The sequence below is a fragment of the Rhodofomes roseus genome (assembly GCF_022264815.1).
Source record: "Rhodofomes roseus strain CIRM-BRFM 1785 chromosome Unknown C8Q71scaffold_14, whole genome shotgun sequence".
NCBI classification, from domain to species: Eukaryota; Fungi; Basidiomycota; class Agaricomycetes; order Polyporales; family Fomitopsidaceae; genus Rhodofomes; species Rhodofomes roseus.
Genome location: NW_025952970.1, coordinates 641600 through 658124, shown reverse-complemented (window position 1 = coordinate 658124; position 16525 = coordinate 641600). Strand labels below are relative to the sequence as shown.

Below are 16525 nucleotides of genomic sequence, written 5' to 3'. Positions count from 1 at the left end.
CCGTCACAAATACAGTGGCAAGGTAAACGGGCAGACATCGAGAGCCAGTCGGAGAGTGGTCGTCGCGTATTACATATATTATGCCTTTGACTTGAATGGGTTTACCTTGGGTTTACCGGTGCTGATATCTAAGATCTGAGATCACTCGTGAGTCGTGCGCAAGGATCTGCCCGGATGAATCTCGGCATGACAACTGGCGCCGACGCTGACCGCCTGCTCGACGTTGGACTTGTCGATCGACGTCCACCGACGGCGACTAACAGCGACCAACACGCGCGAACTCATGTTATATGATACATGCTCGGCTTTGTCTCTTGTCGACTCTTGGAGTCTGGTATCACACAAGCCCAGCTGACGTGTCCGCTGGCTTCCTCCCCGCCGTCTTTTCGGATGCCCGTCGACTACTAGTAGCTGCGGCAAGGAGTCTACAGTCAAGCCGTTGGATCTAGACACTTCGGCCGTTCACGAGCGAGTACGGAAGGATGGTCGGTTCATCCAGCACCGTTTCCTCTCACTTGTTCATCTGGTCCCCGGAATTCGATCTCCATCTGTTGATCACTTCGTTGCGCGGGTTTCGATCACCTCTCGCACTGTAAGTCCGTCCGCACGCTGCGGCGTTCGGCGTGTACTTACGTTCCACAACATCTCACAGCCGTTGCGGACAATCTGCGCCTTTCCCCGTCTGGAGGAGGTTGCTCTGTGGAAGATCAACTTCGTGGGCTCGCAAGATATGGCACCCCGGCCGCTGACGTCCGATCCCTCGAGTGCGACATGATTTGCACGTTTCCCTGATCAGTGACGTCGAACGGGACAACACGGTGTGCATGCGCGTACGCCGCAACACAACGCTTGTCTGCGTGATATCCTGCATGTACATTTATACCCATCTTCCGATCGGTCTATGTGAGTCCGCACAAGTATATGCAGTTGTGTGGTTCTGATGTCATAATGCAGATCGAGCGCGATTGCCCGAGTTGGACTGTACCTACCGGCATGGCCGTTGGGACTGTATTGCTGAACGACTTGGCACACAGCTCGCCATCAAGCTACAGGTGCAGAGAAGAGCTACGGGCCGAGGAGAAAAGCGACGAGGTTGATAGAGAGGTGATCCGAATCGTTTGCCGCTTAGGTGCGGCCCTCGACGCTCGCCTGTACAATGTGCACGCCAACGGGAGGGTTTGCTTACACAGGACCTGCGCAGGAGCACGCCGTCGCCTGGTAGACCAAACGGGAAACACGAGGGAGAGTCGAGTACGTTCAGCTGGCGTTATCTAGGTGAGCTCATGCCGATTGCATGCATGTGCGCCGGGGTTGGCAGGCGACGTACTGAGTGTTGTATGGAAGAGGCAGACTGGCTGTCTTCTCGGTACTTCTGTGGTCGCAGCTTTCTCCCAGCCGTGTGGCCTACGGCGCGCGACGGTGCATCTACTGAGAACGGCGATTGGTCTACCCAGCGTCTACAATGGCAGCTTGATGTCGGAGTGTCTGCCTGCGTCTGCTCCTTCGTTTCTAGACGCTTGCTGGTTACCCCAATCATCGTATTTGTGTGCGCGTTTCGCGTACCGAGTGTCGAGTACAAGGTGGAGAACATCGTTCACCTGTGCTGGTGAGTACTGCCTCGGGTTTCGCTCGCCAATCAACATAGTATGTGTAATGGACTTCGCACTACGCGTTATAAGCCTCGTATTCTGTATCCTCGGAAGCACTCATGTCAGTTTGAGTTTAATCTCTGCTCACAAGTCGTTATCAGCACATATCATCCTCGAAGTCCCCGCGCAGGTCTCGCCCTGACTCTCATCGTCGCCTTTGCCTCTCCCGTGCAGTTTCGCTTTCCCACCTCAACCGCCATGACTGAGAAGCGTAAAGGCGGAAAGAAACGCTTTCTCGATGTTTTACGTCGACCTCAGTCCTCTACGCCCGCGCAAGCTCCGAGACCTGCGAGTCCGGCTTCGACAGCGGAGGGGTCTCATCGTCTCACATCTCTCCTGCATTGGAGACATCTCTCGCCCTCCCTGCAAATACCGAGGTCGCGAAGCCTATCTTCAATTCGAGGAAAATTCACCTCGCAGGAAGTGGGCCCGCAAGCACACTCGCTGCTCGAACATTCGGATACCCTCCTCCCAGCGGGCACCCCCGGATCTGACGCTCTCAGTTCAGGCGACGACCAGCCTGCCAATTCAGGCGACCCGAGGTCGCGAAGCCCACCTTCGTCTTCAACTCGGAGAGCATCCACCTCCCGGGCAGTCCGCCCGCAAGCTGACTCGCTGCTCGAGCATTCGGATGTCCACTGGGAAGCGGGCACCTCCGATTTTGACGCTCTCAGCTCAACCAGCAAGCCTGCCGATCCAAGCCCCAGCGTCAAATCCACTGCAGCGGGGATGACAGGCCTAGCCGTCTTCAAGCGTGTGCTGGAGGTCACGGAGGGGGTCGCCGAAGTCTTTCCCCCTCTCAAGCTAGCCGTGGGAGGTCTGCTGGGAATCCTCGACTGGGTCGAAGTACGTCAACATGCACTAGAGACCACATTATCGGTTGACTTTGTTTCATCAGACGGTCGTTGACGTGCATGAAAAACTCAAGAGCATCGCAGAGAAGGTGTCTTTCATGACGACGATACTTAAGAAGTACCAGTCTCTGCCACCAGATAGTCAGGCCGAGATGAGGGAGTGCGCTAAGAAGGTCGCGGAGTACGTAGCCCACGCTTCCATGTGGTTTGTGATGCGACTCAACTGTTATTTGCAGTATGATCGATAGAGTGACCAACGTCGTGCGGGAGAAACGCGAGCGTTACATCATTACACGCATCGCTCTTGCTCCAGCCGACGTCGACGAGGTCGAACGACAGCTCCGTGTTGTCGGGGATGCCACGGACCTTTTCCTTGTAGGCTCGTCTCAGCCCGAATATACGATGTCGTTGCTCACAAGGATGCAGATGCTGGTCAGTGTACGCCAAATTGAGGGGTTGGGAGAGCTACGTACGCTCAATCAGTCATCGGATGCGAAACTGGACAACTTGGTCCAGTTAGGTCAGTCGCCGTCACGGCTACCTCACTTTGGCTTGCTCTGACACATTCTTTCCTGCAGCTCTCATGCAGCGGCTCGACCCGATTGTATCCGCGCATCACGATGCGATGCATATCCCTTCCTGCACGGAGAAAACACGCATCCAACTCCTGGACGATATATATACGTGGGCACTGGCGGATGCACGACCGATATTCATCCTGAACGGAGCAGCTGGAACAGGCAAGAGCACCGTCGCAAAGACCGTGTGCGCTGCGCTGGAGGGGAAAAGCCGCCTCGGAGGCAGTTTCTTCTGTTCTCGCGGCGGCAAGGCTGGGCAGCAGGATGTAGAGTCCATTTTCCACACACTTGCGTACTTCCTATCGCACTATTCACCCACATTCGCTGCCGAAGTCGCTAAGGCTCTTCAAGATGCCCCAGACGTCGCGAAGTTTGTGATCAAAAAACAGTTCGATGTCCTGATCGCGAGGCCCGCCAAGATCGCATTCACCACGGCAGACGCGGCGCCCGTGCTTGTCATCGATGCTGTCGACGAACTTGAGTGGCCTCGCAGCAATAGCAGTCCTACACCGAAAGATCTCCTGGATGTCATTGTAGATCAGGCACCTCAGCTGCATCTCAAGTTCGTCGTCACCAGCCGGCCGGAGGCTGGCCTATGGGAGGCATTTGGGCCGCCCGACTCAGACTCACGGCGCAAGCATGTGCGGCTACATGATATCCCCCGATTCGTCGTCGACGCCGATGTTCTAAGATATCTGACGGTTGAACTCAAGGTCATTCCGGCATCCAAAGATCATATCAGCACTCTTGCAGCTCGTTCTCAAGGCCTATTCATCTACGCGGCCACCGCGTGCAAATATATCAAAGCGCGTAACGCATCTCCGGGGACGCGGCTCCAAGCACTGACTTCTGCACGCGCGACCGCTCTCACTGGTATCGATGAGATGTACGACTACATCCTCGAGGAGGCTCTTCAGGGCTTGGAGAACAGCGAGGTGGAGGTGGTTCTACGGTGCTTACATGCCATCGTCTGCGTGCCCAATCCCTTCTCTGTCCTCGAGTTTGCGCACTTGCTACGCCTCACCCCTGACCAGGTCCGCTATGCGCTCGTTGCTTTGCATTCCGTGATCAACGTCCCCGACCCTGACGACGATCACGGTTTCTTGACAACATACCATGCTTCCTTCCCAGACTATCTCACTACACGGACGCGGTCTGGATCAAAGCGATGGGCGGCAGACACCGGAGCGACACATCTCGACGTTTTCCTCGGGTGTAACAAGATCATGGAGACTGGCCTGTTCTTCAATGTGTCAGGTTGTAGCACATCATACGCTAGCAATGCAAAGCAGCCGTCGCGTCACGCACTCCCTTCGTATCTCGCGATCGTTTACGCGTGTCGATTCTGGATCGAACACCTGACCATGTCGTCCATCTCGGAGGAACGAGCGACTCAAGATGTCTCGGCTTTCTTCGGAAAGCAGTTCCTATACTGGTTGGAGGTGTTGAGTATCTGTAACCACGCGGATGTAGCCTCTTCACTGGTCAAGAGGCTGGAGGTCTGGCTCCGGGACAAGGTGTGTCCGTTCACGTGGTGTGGTGTGCATACATGCTGAGTCCACACCCAGCAAACCACTCGAAGCACGGAAAACGCGGATGTGTCACGATGTCTGCGACTTCTGCTGGACGCGTATGACTTCCTCATTCGCTTCCGGACGCCGATCGTCAACAGCGCGCCACATATATACATCTCGGCTCTCGCATTCACGCCTCCGGAGTCGGAGATTGGCCAGGCATATCTCGGTCTGCTCGAGCGTGGACTGAAGGTGGATACTGCGGAACGGCTCACACCGTTACCCCTCCTGAAGATACACGAGCATTCTCGGGAATCCAGTAGGCGAGCAATAGCCTTCTCAGCCGACAGCAGTTGGATCGTGTCTGCCGCAGATGACGGCGTCCGCCGCTGGGATGCAAGGACAGGGGAGTCAATTGGCCAGCCGCGGCAGGGACCTGACGTTCCGCATCCTCTCCTCGCGCTCTCACCGGACGGATCTCACGCTGTGTCCTGGGACGCCTGGTACTCGAGTGCCGTCCATATCTGGGACACTACACTGGATCGCCCCAATGGACGGTCGCTCAAAGTACCTATGGATGCCACATCCGACAGCGTGGTACTAGTGTTCTCGCCCGATGGCAAGTGCGTCGCAGCCGGTATCACGATGCCGAAAGGTCGCGACTTCGCCATTTGCAAATGGGACGCGGACACGGGTGACCCCATCGGCCAACTGCTTGAACTGGCAGGATCGGCGTGCGACCACAAGTTTGAATCGATTGCGTTTGCGCCCAATGGCAAGCGAATCTTTGCAGTATTCGAATGGATTGAAAAGACTGGGTTGTGGGATGCAGAGACAGGCGCTGAGATTGCAGCACCATCGGATTCATCGGCAGCTACATTCTCACCAGACAGCGCATTCGTTGTGTACGGGGAAGTCCGTGGTGCTATTGATGTCCGGGACGCGGAGACTGGTGATGCAATTGGACAGCCGATCCAGGGACACACAGAGGGCGTGCTTTCGCTCGCATTCTCGCCGAATGGCAAGTTCATTGCGTCCGGGTCAGAGGATACCACGGTCCGCGTCTGGTCCTTCGAGCATGGCAGACTTGCCGGTCATCGGGTGCTGAAGGGACATACAGCCTCCGTCGTATCGGTCGTCTTCTCGCCGGATGGACGCCTCCTTGCATCCACCTCGGAAAACGGGGAGATCTGTATTTGGGATGCAGCCCAGACTACTACGGGGCACACGAATTCATTTGGCGAGCGGCCCGGGCACACTGGGGGCGTGAGGTCGGTCGCGTTCTCGCCGGACGGCCGACAGCTTGCATCTGCGTCGCGAGACGGAACTGTTCGTGTCTGGGATGCACATACAGGTGCTGCAATCGGAGAGCCGCTGCTGGGACTAGGTCACGACTGTGGCTGCTGGCCAATAGCCATCGCATTCTTGGTGAATGACAACAAGATCAATCTTGTATCTTGTTCAAATTGGCCCCACTCGAAGGACTACGACGGTCATCGTGGTCCTGCCATCAACGTGTGGGACATGGAGACGAGCAACTCTGGTGAACGGCCACACAATGGATACTGGGGAAAGGATGGTACGCGCGCATGCGCGCTCTCGCCGGACGGCAAGCGGATCGCACTTGAGTCGGAGGGGCAGGAGGAGTCGTCCACGGAGATTATCGAATCGGCGAAGGGCGCCCACATCGTGGACCTGGACATGTCATCCCAAGCCGATCGCAGCTTATCCGCCACCGTGACGTTCTCGCTGGATGGCAGGTTTATTGCAGCCTGCTTCTACGATGACACCATTCGGGTTTGGGAGACAGACACTGGTACCCGGGTCGCGCCGCCGCTCGAGGCAGACAAATGGCGTGGGGATCGTGTCGCGTTGTCGCCCGATGGCAAGCTCCTTGCGTATGGCTCCGATTATTCGGTGCATGTTCGCATTTGGAATCTCGAAACCCATATCGAGCAGTCAGGCATAGAAGACGCAGGCACAGTGGCGTCACTTGCGTTCTCGCCCGACGGAAAGCACCTCGCGTCCGCGTCGTATGACGGAACGGTTCGCGTCTGGGATGCTCAGACGGGTGCTCTGGTCCTACCGCCTCTCACAGGACACACGGATACGGTGTGGTCAGTCGCATTCTCGCCAGACGCTCGGCACATCGCAACCTGTTCAGACGACGACACTATCCGTATCTGGGACGTGACCGTTGGGGCCTCGCATGCACCCGTGATCGTGACGGGATCCGGTTCACCCTCCCTCGTCGATCTCTGGGAGTCGCGTGGTGCGAAATTCGATATGACAGAAGACGGATGGATCGTCGGCCCTCATAAAGAGCTCTTTCTTTGGATTCCCCCAGATTATCGCACTGGCTTAGTGTGGCGTCGGATGACCGCAATCATAATAGGCATACATTCCGTTCGTCTCGACCTCCGCGACTTCGCACACGGCTCGACATGGACAGAGTGTTGGGGGTCGGCGTGAAGTGGCGGACATGGTAAGTCCTGCAGTATTATTCGCACCTGAACAGCTCTCATGCAGCTTGACTCTGCAGATCGTGCATCTGAGGTCTCGGCCCTGCTGCTATGATGGACTGTAAATTGGCGAATTCAGCTGAACGGGCTGGTGTGGAGGTGTTCACATTACAACGCATACACATGTATATATAGACTTTGAGCGAGATAAGTACTGTTATGGACGTTACGGACCTTGCACGCGATACAGCTCGCCCTCCTTTACGAGCATATTCAGTCTCCTCCGGCCAAGATCCCGCAGGTTCGTAGCTTTTCATGTTGGCGGAGGAACAGGGCACGGTCAGCACGAGCAAAATTAGCATAGACAGCGCAAGACATACAGCGGCATCGCGCATACCAGCCAACCATCGATCCGACCCCGCTCCTGCTGGCTTTTCGCCACAGTCACGCTTGACAATGTTAGATTTGCCCGCTTGTTTGGCGTCGGCTGGTCCGACCGACCGACATCCATCCACTCTGCTTCGTCCAAGGGCCCGCCCTCCTCATCAACACACGTCTGCGTCTCCCCCTCCACCTTCTACTCGCACGCATTCTCCCGCTTCACCTGGCGACCTTCGCAAGGGCCGCTGCGCACTCTTTGGTCCAGCGAAGGTCGCGCCTGGCAGCGGTGAGGTCCGAACTAAGCTTGGAGAGCTTCCGTAGACAAGCGCACTCACGATCTCTTCCTCACTCCCCATGGTAGAGCCCTTCCCCCTAGCATCCCTTCTTCCCGCTCAAGCACGTCGATGTCGTTGTCAATGAATCTTGCCGTCCATGATACCCGGCACCCGGACGCAGTGGTTCGCTCGTCTTGCGCCCTTTGACCGTAAATCTCCTCGAAAGAGCGAGCTCTACGCAGGCGGCGCGCCGCGCGACTTCTATTCCGAGTCGGCAAGAACATAGTGATAGCGTTAGGCACCACACACAAAACGGCAGAGGCGGACGCACCCTGCTGATGTTGTTCACGCCGCGCCTGCGCCGCCCTTCTCCGCGTGAACGACCTTCGGTGAGCACTGTCACGGTTTAAAATGTAAGTTGAGGTACGTGCAAGTGTTTCCACTGAATGAAGCAACTCTTTGGGAACTAGCGGACGACGCTCGTGGTGACCCAAGATTCCGATGATCGACGTGGAAACTGTAGAGCTTTCGACCGGGAGGCCACCAACGCGGACTCGGAGGGCGTCATGCGCACATGTAGGTGCCGTGCTACACCATGCAAAGCGGGAGTCAACTGGAAGCTCGAGGAGAACGGGATGACCGACGTAATCGTCAACCAACTGCGAGTCGCGCATCCGAAGGTACGCGTCCACAGAACACAGCACGCATGTACTCAACGGTGCTTATGCTCCCAGCCATCTCCAGCGTGTTCACGTTCTCGGTAGGGGGTTGCCAGAATACCAGGCGTGTCGATGACTGGCCCTCGCAGGCAGCGATAGTCGAGGCGTCTGACGGGGAGCGGCGACTTGGTCATGAATGAGTACGGATGCGTGACGTCGACATCCGCGCGAGCGACCGCGGCCTGTGTCGATGTTTCGCTTGTGAGTCCCATTTCATCTATCTCCCATAATGATAGGCCCTCCTCGAAAAACCACACTTACAGTATGCTCTCGTTCGAAGACATGGCGGCATAGCTCGCGGATTGGGAAGGCCGACTCTGACGAGTGTTAACACCTGTTCAGCTTGAACGCTGTCTCTACGGGCACAGAATCAGACCAAGGACCGAACATATAGAGACCAGCGAGACATGGGTGCAGGACATCCGCATTATCATGCTACACGCCCCGAATTGACGAGTCCCCGGATGTGGTTTGAAGACCATGCTTTGGACTGCTGTGGCTGTATGCCGTCAGCAGAGGGTAGCGCACAATTATTCTCCATGATCGCGCTACGAACGGCGCACTGCGGAAGCGTCAGACAAGCAAACAACGAAGCGAGCGCGATCAGTACCTTGTACATGGTACACATCACCCGTTGAGTGCGCCAGCCCCCTGCGCCGTTCGTAATCAGTAACAGGAACCCAGCCTGTCCAGGTGAGCGAAGCGGATCCGGCTGTGGCCGCTGCGGCCAATATAGATCACTCCTGGGACTTGAAGCCGGTTTAGCGGCCATGAACGGTGGCGATGATGGCCTGGGGGTTTAAGGGCGTACTCCTCCATGTCGACCGCCGCCTCAGTATTGATCACGATGCACTCATCGACACTGAGGCTGAGCGGGAGCCCCGACTCGGCGCCGGGGTGTAGCCCTGGGCGCGAGGGGCTCCTGATATCGATCGTGTTCTGTTACCCGCGACAGTCACAACAGTAGGTTAACGAAATACATGCAATGTTGGAACGTCCGGATGTGAAACACCCTGGGGAATGGGCGAGTAAGTATAGAGGAGTCGTGACGGGAGAGAGCTACATCGCACTGAAGGGTCGTACCAAGGGCTGAAACCGATATTCGGTCTGCTAGGGCTCGATTTGCGGCCCGACCGAGCTCTCGTGCGTACACGGATTAGCAATCATTCTTGAACCGTTGTGAACTTGTGGCGATGAGAGCGAAAGTGGGGGACTTATGCTCACCATTGGCATGCTGTAGTAGAACCACAAACAACCAAGGACTCTTGAGAAAACGTTGACTGGTTCCCGATTGTTTCCTGCCGACGAAGGTGCTGCAAGTCGTGGGACCAGGGAAAGTGATCGAAAAGATCGGCGGGCTCGTCGCGAGTCAACTGTCAACCAGAGGGTAAGCCGTTACGCGTTAACGCGTTAACGCTCAACGACAGCGGCGAGTCGAGACTGACTGTTATCAGTGCAGGGAGCTTCGTGCGCGAGTGGCAGAGTCCTTGACGGCAAACCTCAGGTGATACGGTGGGATATCGTGTGGTAGAGCTCGACTGAATACGATTGCCGCGGCTGAGCATCTCCTACAACCTCGTACGTGTCGTGGACCTGCGATTCAAACCGGCAGCACGACTAGTCGAACGATTGCTGCGTGCTGTCCAACCACCGTGGTTCGCCACGATGGCTCCTAGGACCGCTGCGCGATGCACGCAAGTGCATGCAAGCGGTGACCGGTACGTTCCCTCGTATCAAGTTGACGTTTGCCTATGCTGACCGTCTCCTCGAGGACGAGCAGCCAAGCGCGTGGATCGATTTGACCGGCGGGTGTACGGGTGCTTCTGGGAACTTTCCAGACACACGCACGACGTGGCTTAGCCACGCCCCGGATGCGGACGACCGCCTCTGAAGACGACCTGTACAGTGGATGGCCGCGGGAACACGGTAGGTGATAGACATGCTTGAGGCGAGAACGAGTGACGGGGTTCGACAAGGTGAGGTTGATCAGTACGGCTTGATGTGTGACTGACGGTCGCTTGCAGGGCATCCACGTTGTCCTACCGGAATTGTGCAAGTGCTCTCCTGAGTCAAAGGCACGCTGGATGGTGGCTGTGCCACGGTAGCGTCGATGGCACAGATAAGCGGGCGATGCGCGCATGTATATGCGAAGGTCGACGCAATTGTGCGACGCGAGCAGATGAGTAACGGCTAAGTGAAGAGAATAGGTAGCTGTTGACCATGGACAATGACAAGATGTACCAACCGGGCAGGGGTGTTGCCATCGTCTGTGGCCCGCGCGAGCATTCCAGTGGATCCCCCAGGACTGACAGCAGCACACGCACGTGAACGTTTGAACGGCGGGCGGCCGTGCTTCATACGGCGCAGTGACCGGCGGGATGGAGCATGCTCGATCGCGAGGTGGAGATAAGCAGCCCACGACAGAGACGCGTCGAGCGGGTTCCTGTACACCAGTCTCGGGACACTGGATGTATGTTACGCGCCAATGTAATGAACACTGGCCGCGTACCTGCATGATCCCAAGTCTTCAACATCGCGAGGAAGCAGTCCGTCCGCCTGTACACCATACCACGCCGTATTCCTCTATACCCTATATGCCCAGAGTCCGTCGTGCGCCCCCTAGTTGTCCGGGCCTGTCGTGCCGGTGGTCCCCTTGGGGTCGACTGCGGACTCGGAAGGGGATGCGGTCACTCGATGCGTCGGAGGTTCACTGCCATGGTCGTCGCGCAGGTAGGTCGTAGAGCGGCGCAGCAGCTGACGTAGGCGACGGGGGGCGGGCGTGGTGCGTGCGTTGGACGTTGGACGTCGCGGCGTCGACGCACGGGAGAACGTCGGGGACACGCTCACGTGACCGTGTGTTGCTCGCTGGTTTCCAGTTTGTGTGCGCTTGTGCTGTTGGACGGCCCCGCATCTCGCCCGCCTTCGGTGCGATGCTACAGGTGCCTTGGTGGCCACGCTCGCACTCTCCTCGTGCATATCAAGCGATGGCAACAACTCATCTCGCCCGCCTTCCCGCACGTACTAGGCACTCGCCCATCCTCGTCCTCGCACGATGCCCTCCAAAACGACAGACCTCGCCCTTCTTGCTGCATCGTCTGCACTTCTGGGAACCGCCACGGCTTCCTCGTACGAGGCCCACGCACAAGCATCATGCTCAAAGATCGATGGACAAACCTGTGTTGTCCCCGCTGACGCACGCGTTCGTCTGTCCTACTTCCCGTTCAATGAGACTCTGCGCCAGAATGTCCTCGACGTCGATCCATGGTGATTTCTACACCTCGGATGACTATTACGTGGCCTCCGTCCCCGAGTTTGGTCAGCCAGCGGTGTACATCCGCGACGAGTTGGCGCGGATTGGGAGCACAGGCTATGCGGTATGTTCTATGACATCCGCAATGTTGACACGTCTGATGTCCCCTATGAAAGTCCAGCCACGCGTTCAACACGGATCTCTTCGATTTGGTCAACGGCCTGAACGACGGTCACACGGGCTGGTATACGTATTGCTACTGCTCCCCGCGCCGGTGATCTCCCTCGAAGTGGACGGCGCCCAAGACGTCTACGTTGTCCCGGACCTCGTAGACTTCATCTCCCTCCTCGGCATCGAGTACACCAGCTACTCCGCCTCGCTCGGCTTCGGATGGGCTCGGCTCCGGGGCGTGCGCGTCGTAAGGCCTCCCCGCGTACTCGTACGTAATCTACATCGCGGACACCGGCTCGGGCCCCTCTCTCGACTACGGCGCACGCGTGAGCAGCGTGTTCAACAGCTACCGAATCGGCGGGGGAAACTGCTCGCAGCGATTTGGCGACCTCGCGGGCCCGTTGTTACCCGACCTAGACAACCTGACCATGGAAGTCATACTCGCGAACGGGACGGAGCCCGAGACGGTCGTTATGCCCTACCTGGCGGGCTACCTCGAAGAGACGTTCACGGACGCGTCGTCGTAGTACGTGCTGACACACATGTTCATGGACTAGTCCTCACGGTTTGATCAGAGTATGATCAACCGCTGAACAAACGACTGCGCGGCTACGAACAAGGCGAACGCCGCGGACTATTCGATACAGGGCGCGGCGGCCGCTCGCGAGACCCGCGCAGCGCTGGCGGCGTTCAACTCGCTGGGCGTCGGGATCCCATCGCAGTGGGTGTCGAACTTGACTGCGATTTACGGAGAAGACATCATGTGGAGGTACATTCTGCGTGATAACAAGAGTGGCGTGGTACGTAGCTCGTAGGGCATCACTGCGGAACATCTACTCACAGTCGTTCGCGTGGCATAGATGTCTGTTGGCTCGCTCGAGCCCGAGGACTATTATCACGGCTTCTACTAGCCCAGGTCGCCGATGTCGTCTCTACGCGCTCTTGAATACAGAGGTGACACAGCTACTGATTGACCTAGGCGGTGCGTTTCTGCTCCTGACATGTTTCGCCTTCATGTCTGACGACCCATATAGGCGGCAACGTATGCCTGGGCGAGTTCCTGCTACCTTGCATGCGCAGACTTTGGGTTCCCGTGAGTACTCATGAATCCCTCTGGATCTGGGCAAGCGATCCCTGTGATTAATACGTTAGTCCGCTTTTGCTGACTTACCTGTAGGACATCGCCCACACCGCGTTGGTCAAGTGCGCGGCGCGCGGTGGAGCTCTCTGAACGCGCAACAAGATTGAGGAGCAGTAGAGCATAGACAAGCTCGAGAGCGACGTCGAGGTCACCTTGCGGGGTCTCCGCACTCTCGCTGCTGCCTTCGGAGGGTGACAACTTCGAAGGCCGGGGTCCTGGGAGTCTTTCTCCCCATTGAGCTGTGAGACGTTGTTCATTGAGGACGTGAACAGGTCGAGCGACGCGAGTGGCTTGTACGGCAACAGAGCGAGGAAGAGGCCGGGTGGTCGCCCGAGATGCACGCCCGACGCGACATTGCGCGCCCGAGGGCGAGGGGGAGCGCATGGATGAAGCTTGAAGCCGTAGGGGTCCGAGAGAGTCGTGGCAGCGAGACGGCTTGAGGTTGGTCGAGAGAGAACACCTAGCGTTACGAATAGCAGCACGGAGACAGCAAGAACCAGTCGGAAAGTGGTCGTCGCGCTGGCGGGCCGGTGCTGAGATCTGAGAACTGGGAGACTCGTGCGCAAGGATCTGCCCGCGGATGAATCTCGGCATGACCACTGGCGCCGAGGCTGGCGCGTCTGCTCTGCGATCGACGTTGGACTTGTCCATCGACCTCCACCGACGGCGAACATTGCGCGCGACCTCGCAGTAATAAGTATATATACATGCTCACCTTTGTCTCTTGTCGAATCCTGGAGCTTCGTATCACGCACGCCCAGCTGACGCGTCCGCTGGCATCCTTCCCTCCGTCTTTTCGGATCCCCGTCGACTCCTAGTAGGGGTCTACAGTCAAAGGCTCGAAGCTTTGCAGGGAGGATGGGAACCCTGCCGCATGCAATCCAAGAAGGCTGTCGCAGTCTACGCGCTTGTCCTAGACAGGCTCACAGGTCCCTGTCAGTGCTCTACCTCCCTCGGACGAGCGAGCCCAGCAATGGGATTGATGATATGGACGGAGTCGACTGTGCTGTCGTTCAGGTGCGTCACCACATCGTGCTCATTTGGCCGTAGGCTGACTATGGTCTCAGACCCTCAGTACGCGCTGTATTCCTACCCTGAAATGGTCTTGTGCGTCCTGAGCTGAACACTCCTCAATGGCTGCGCCTGACATTGGTGGAAATACAACTGATGGACGAGGCTCTGGCATGTACAAGGACGAAGACACTGCGAGAGCCAACATCATGCGTTCAAACGCATCGTCATACCGCCCAGTCCATATGTATGCTCCAGCCGCATCATGCCCTATACGTCCTCCCAAGTCCTCGCAACATACCGCGTCGGTCGACACGCCGCTCGACACAGCCAGTCATTATCCGGGATCACTTCTGTACCCGGTCAGTGAATCTTCTGTGCTTCGTTCGCATACATACCGACATCTACCCACTAGCTTGTACGGCTGCGACTGCGGCTCAACGCTGCTCGTCACATCGATTATGTCAATCAATCGTCGCACAGCGACAGGCTGCGCCGTTGGGCGAGAGGCAACTCAAACGCGTTGAGTGCAGACGTACCGGGAAGCGTCTCGCCCAAGACTAGTTTTGAGGTTAGGGCACTGCATTGGCAGTAGCGGCTCGAGCTGATCAGCGTTTATCCCAGGTTTATCGCCATCTCAGTCTACAGTGTATCGACGAATGTATGGGCCGCTGCCACGACCCACTGCAGCCGCCGGCGTGCGGTTCGTCAAACCCACGAGTACAACTATACAGACCCCGGGCCTGAGGCTTGCCACTCACAGTAACATGGCCTCGGGGCGTCGTCGAGGCTCCCCGCTGTTCTTACCCATACCCTCACTGTCACTCCCGTTGACTCTGCATCCTCTACGGCGCTAGGCAGATGTACCCCAGACACGAGCCAAAGGTCAGTACATCCATCTTCTGTTTCATTCCGTCGCGTAGGTCTGATCAGTACTTGCTATAGCTTTGTTCACCAGTGCATCCCCCTCTACTCGTATCTCGGCCTTTGAGAGTTGCGTTATTGGTTCGTTTGCCAGTTATCTCCCTTCACTCGTGTATACCTATCTCACGAACACTTGCATAGGCATTCGACTCTTCACGCCCACTGTCTGTAGCTATATTCTCCCGCATACTGCTCGATGTCTTTGGGCTTATCATCAACGAGATGGAGCAATCAGCACTCCCAATTGCTGCGCGGGTCTGCACGGCTTGGTATCTTCAAGCTATGCCCAACCTGTATCGCGCCATCGAGATTCGTTACCGCGGGAGCTATGCAAAAGCTAGCCAAGATGTCTCTCGCCGCACCGCGCGCGAAGGAGGGTCTCATGGCCGTGCTCGGGGTCAAGGCGTTCGATCTAGACACGTTGGCCGTTCACAAGCGAGTACGGAAGGACAGACGGTTCATCCAGCAACGTTTCCTCTCACTTGTTCATCTGGCCCCCGGAATCCGATCCCCATCTGTTGATCACTTCGTTGCGCGCGTTTCGATCACCTCTCGCACTGTAAGTCCGTCCACACGCTGCGGCGTTCGGCGTGTACTTACGTTCCACAACATCTCACAGCCGTTGCGGACAATCTGCGCCTTTCCCCATCTGGAGGAGGTTGCTCTGTGGAAGATCAACTTCGTGGGCTCGCAAGATATGGCACCCCGGCCGCTGACGTCCGATCCCTCGAGTGCGACATGATTTGCACGTTTCCCTGATCAGTGACGTCGAACGGGACAACACGGTGTGCATGCGCGTACGCCGCAACACAACGCTTGTCTGCGTGATATCCTGCATGTACATTTATACCCATCTTCCGATCGGTCTATGTGAGTCCGCACAAGTATATGCAGTTGTGTGGTTCTGATGTCATAATGCAGATCGAGCGCGATTGCCCGAGTTGGACTGTACCTGCCGGCATGGCCGTTGGGACTGTATTGCTGAACGACTTGGCACACAGCTCGCCATCAAGCTACAGGTGCAGAGAAGAGCTACGGGCCGAGGAGAAAAGCGACGAGGCTGATAGAGAGGTGCTCCGAATCGTCTGCCGCTTAGGTGCGGCCCTCGACGCTCGCCTGTACAATGTGCACGCCAACGGGAGGGTTTGCTTACACAGGACCTGCGCAGGAGCACGCCGTCGCCTGGTAGACCAAACGGGAAACACGAGGGAGAGTCGAGTACGTTCAGCTGGCGTTATCTAGGTGAGCTCATGCCGATTGCATGCATGTGCGCCGGGGTTGGCAGGCGACGTACTGAGTGTTGTATGGAAGAGGCAGACTGGCTGTCTTCTCGGTACTTCTGTGGTCGCAGCTTTCTCCCAGCCGTGTGGCCTACGGCGCGCGACGGTGCATCTACTGAGAACGGCGATTGGTCTACCCAGCGTCTACAATGGCAGCTTGATGTCGGAGTGTCTGCCTGCGTCTGCTCCTTCGTTTCTAGACGCTTGCTGGTTACCCCAATCATCGTATTTGTGTGCGCGTTTCGCGTACCGAGTGTCGAGTACAAGGTGGAGAACATCGTTCACCTGTGCTGGTGAGTACTGCCTCGGGTTTCGC

The 16525-nt window shown here is 57.2% G+C and overlaps 4 protein-coding genes across 4 annotated transcripts; 3 read left to right on the top strand and 1 right to left on the bottom strand.

The window, feature by feature from the left end:
- Positions 1–1287: 1287 nt before the first annotated feature.
- Positions 1288–7248, top strand: C8Q71DRAFT_132967 (uncharacterized protein). Its single transcript, XM_047916495.1, has 6 exons — positions 1288–2495; positions 2548–2684; positions 2740–3023; positions 3082–4598; positions 4650–7080; positions 7138–7248. The coding sequence occupies exons 1-5, from the start codon at positions 1647–1649 to the stop codon at positions 7065–7067; spliced, it is 5205 nt and encodes a 1734-aa protein (XP_047777426.1). The 5' UTR covers positions 1288–1646; the 3' UTR covers positions 7068–7080; positions 7138–7248.
- A 4236-nt stretch (positions 7249–11484) lies between these two features.
- On the top strand, positions 11485–12764 carry C8Q71DRAFT_724906 (uncharacterized protein; the record flags this gene model as incomplete). The annotated part of the gene is made up of 8 exons (XM_047921654.1): positions 11485–11558; positions 11674–11806; positions 11859–11913; positions 11973–12121; positions 12231–12379; positions 12411–12429; positions 12474–12653; positions 12714–12764. 8 exons carry the CDS (start codon positions 11485–11487, stop codon positions 12762–12764), a joined length of 810 nt encoding a protein of 269 aa, XP_047777425.1.
- Positions 12765–12813: 49 nt separating this feature from the next.
- On the bottom strand, positions 12814–13395 carry C8Q71DRAFT_767629 (uncharacterized protein). The gene has a single exon (XM_047924222.1). The coding sequence runs from the start codon at positions 13376–13378 to the stop codon at positions 12917–12919; it is 462 nt and encodes a 153-aa protein (XP_047777424.1). The 5' UTR covers positions 13379–13395; the 3' UTR covers positions 12814–12916.
- A 1437-nt stretch (positions 13396–14832) lies between these two features.
- Positions 14833–15732, top strand: C8Q71DRAFT_767618 (uncharacterized protein; the record flags this gene model as incomplete). Its single annotated transcript, XM_047924221.1, has 4 exons — positions 14833–14890; positions 14951–15010; positions 15071–15093; positions 15152–15732. Coding segments are annotated over exons 1-4 (463 nt in total), but the record flags the coding sequence as incomplete, so codon positions are not given.
- Between the last annotated feature and the right edge of the window lie 793 nt (positions 15733–16525).